Source organism: Monopterus albus, unplaced genomic scaffold (assembly GCF_001952655.1).
Source record: "Monopterus albus unplaced genomic scaffold, M_albus_1.0 scaffold53.1, whole genome shotgun sequence".
Taxonomy (NCBI): Eukaryota; Metazoa; Chordata; class Actinopteri; order Synbranchiformes; family Synbranchidae; genus Monopterus; species Monopterus albus.
Genome location: NW_018127933.1, coordinates 13,933 through 16,181, shown reverse-complemented (window position 1 = coordinate 16,181; position 2,249 = coordinate 13,933). Strand labels below are relative to the sequence as shown.

The 2,249-nt window shown below is 39.9% G+C and overlaps 1 protein-coding gene across 1 annotated transcript in view; it reads left to right on the top strand.

The window, feature by feature from the left end:
* Positions 1-2,249, top strand: part of LOC109961242 (coagulation factor XIII B chain-like) — an 18,368-nt gene that overhangs the window by 2,658 nt on the left and 13,461 nt on the right. The window contains exons 4-6 of the mRNA XM_020601920.1: positions 274-530; positions 667-852; positions 993-1,199. Coding sequence (XP_020457576.1) covers positions 274-530; positions 667-852; positions 993-1,199 — 650 coding nt within the window. The remainder of the gene's footprint in view (positions 1-273; positions 531-666; positions 853-992; positions 1,200-2,249) is intronic.

Here is a 2,249-nt window from a genome sequence, read left to right as displayed (position 1 = left end):
CCACCTTCTGCATAAAAATTCTTATATATTTATTCAGTTATTTCTCTTCAATGACATTTCTGTTTACTAAAAAGAGCTGTTATCAAAACAGTGCATGTCTGCACCATCAGTTAAAGAACATTCAAGGAACTGGACTATGCCCTTTGGTAAAGACCCCAAAACCCGTGTATTCTTCCAGTGTACCTTTTGCATTACATTTGATACAAAACTCATTGTATGTTAACAAATGACCACAAACTATTCTCTCTCTTACTCTTCAGCCATGTTATTCAGTAGTGACTGTTCATTTGCCTTTACATCAGGAATGTTGCAGTCATATTCATGCTTGTGTGTGGATTCTTCAACAGAGGTGAAATGTTCAGTACCTGTGATTGAAAATGGTGAAGTTCTGGGACGTGTCACAGAGTACAAAGAACATGAAACCCTACATTTTGTGTGCAATCCTAAGTACAAGCCCGCTGAAGACAGACCTTCAAAATGCACAAAACTAGGACAAAAAGCAGAGTTTACCCCCACACCTGTGTGTGAACGTAAGTATAAACCAAGTAATCCAAATTTTGTGCTAGTCACTTTGATTAGTGACATCTGGAACCCTCATGGTTCTATAGTCTGTGTCTCATTACAACTAACTAACAGAAAATATGCCTCGTTTTCAAACAAATGCAGAAACTAAATGTAAACTGCAGCTACTCCAAGGAACACGTTATGAACCTCACAGAAATGTGTTTTTGCCCGGTGAGACTTTAAGAGTCATATGTGGAAATAAGTACTGGATTGTGGATCCTCAGAGCAACTCAGCAGAATTTACATGTGGAGACGATGGGAACTGGGATAATGACCCAGTATGCAAAGGTATGAAACTTGGTGGGCTTCAGGCTCACTGTCTCCAGAGACTGATCATGAGAGTGTTGTTCTTTACTGTTTGGTGGTTCACATGATGGAGATTATCAGTCTTAATTCCCTAAGATAAACAAGTCTTTCTCATATTCTAGAGGTTACATGCAGCCGTCCAAATGACTGGCAGTTACGTGACTGGAAGGTCCGTGAATTTCGTGGCACTAACTGGTATTATTGGAGACAAAGATTTTCTTTGGACGACACTGCAAGTTACGACTGTGTCTCAGGCTACAGGAGGACAGGTGATGCCAGCCTGGCCGAATGCACCAGAAGTGGGTGGACACCAAATCCACTCTGTGAAGGTACTGTGATGTTAAGTAAGGAGATTTTGGTCCAGTTAGGATTGATCTGTTTTGCTCTAATGGCTGTGAGTTTTTGGTCCAGTTACGATTGAAGCTACAAGACACTAAACTCTGATATTAGTTGCAAACTTAATCCGTTTTCCTCTATGTGCAGTCACTTCATTATGTTTTAAATCTGTCCTGCTCCCAGTTTATAGTGTTAAAAAGATCAAGTAGTGTAGACCAAACAGGAAAATACAAATTATGTATCACTCTATCTGGTGCTCAACAACCCTGAACTACTCTTTTACTACTTTAAAATAACATGTGGGAAGGGCATCACATGTGGGAAACACTAGTATAGTTAATGTGCAACATGTCCTGCTGTATCAGCATATATTCTGTTAAAATTAGTGGTGTGATCAGCACCAAAGCAGGCCAAACTTTGTGTTATTATTGTTGAATATTATGATATACTGAAGTATTAAATGGAATAGAGTTTATTATTGTTGAATGGAAGAACCGTTTGTCTCATCACTGCCTATAGCTTCTAAACACCTGTTGGTGGCACAGGTCACCAAGGTCAGCAGGGCTCATCTGTCTGGGACCATGAATGTCTGTAAAATGTAGCATGAATCCATGTAGTAGGTGCAAACTGTGACCTGCAGGTGGCACCGCAGCTGATCACCATAAATGTCAAAATACATTGAAATCTGTCTAAACCTTTAAGTATTTCTGTCTGCAGCAGAACAACACTGCCAGGATCCCAACACCACTAGCAAGAATGTGTTTGATTTTTTGATAGATGCTGTCAGAATTGAACTTTTTTGTGTTTTACAGCTGCAACATGTCAAAAACCTGAACTTCCTAATGGATTTATGGTTGGCCCATTTGATGGAAAACTGTACTATACCTGCAATGAAGAGTATAAGCTTTTGACTGAGCGCTGGTGGGGTGAAGCCAAATGTAATAGCGATGAGCTGTCTGAACTTCAGTGCATCGGTAATGAATATTTTACATCTTACAGGTGTAGTGATAACCAGCTTAAAGCACTTTGCCTGCAGTGGCTTG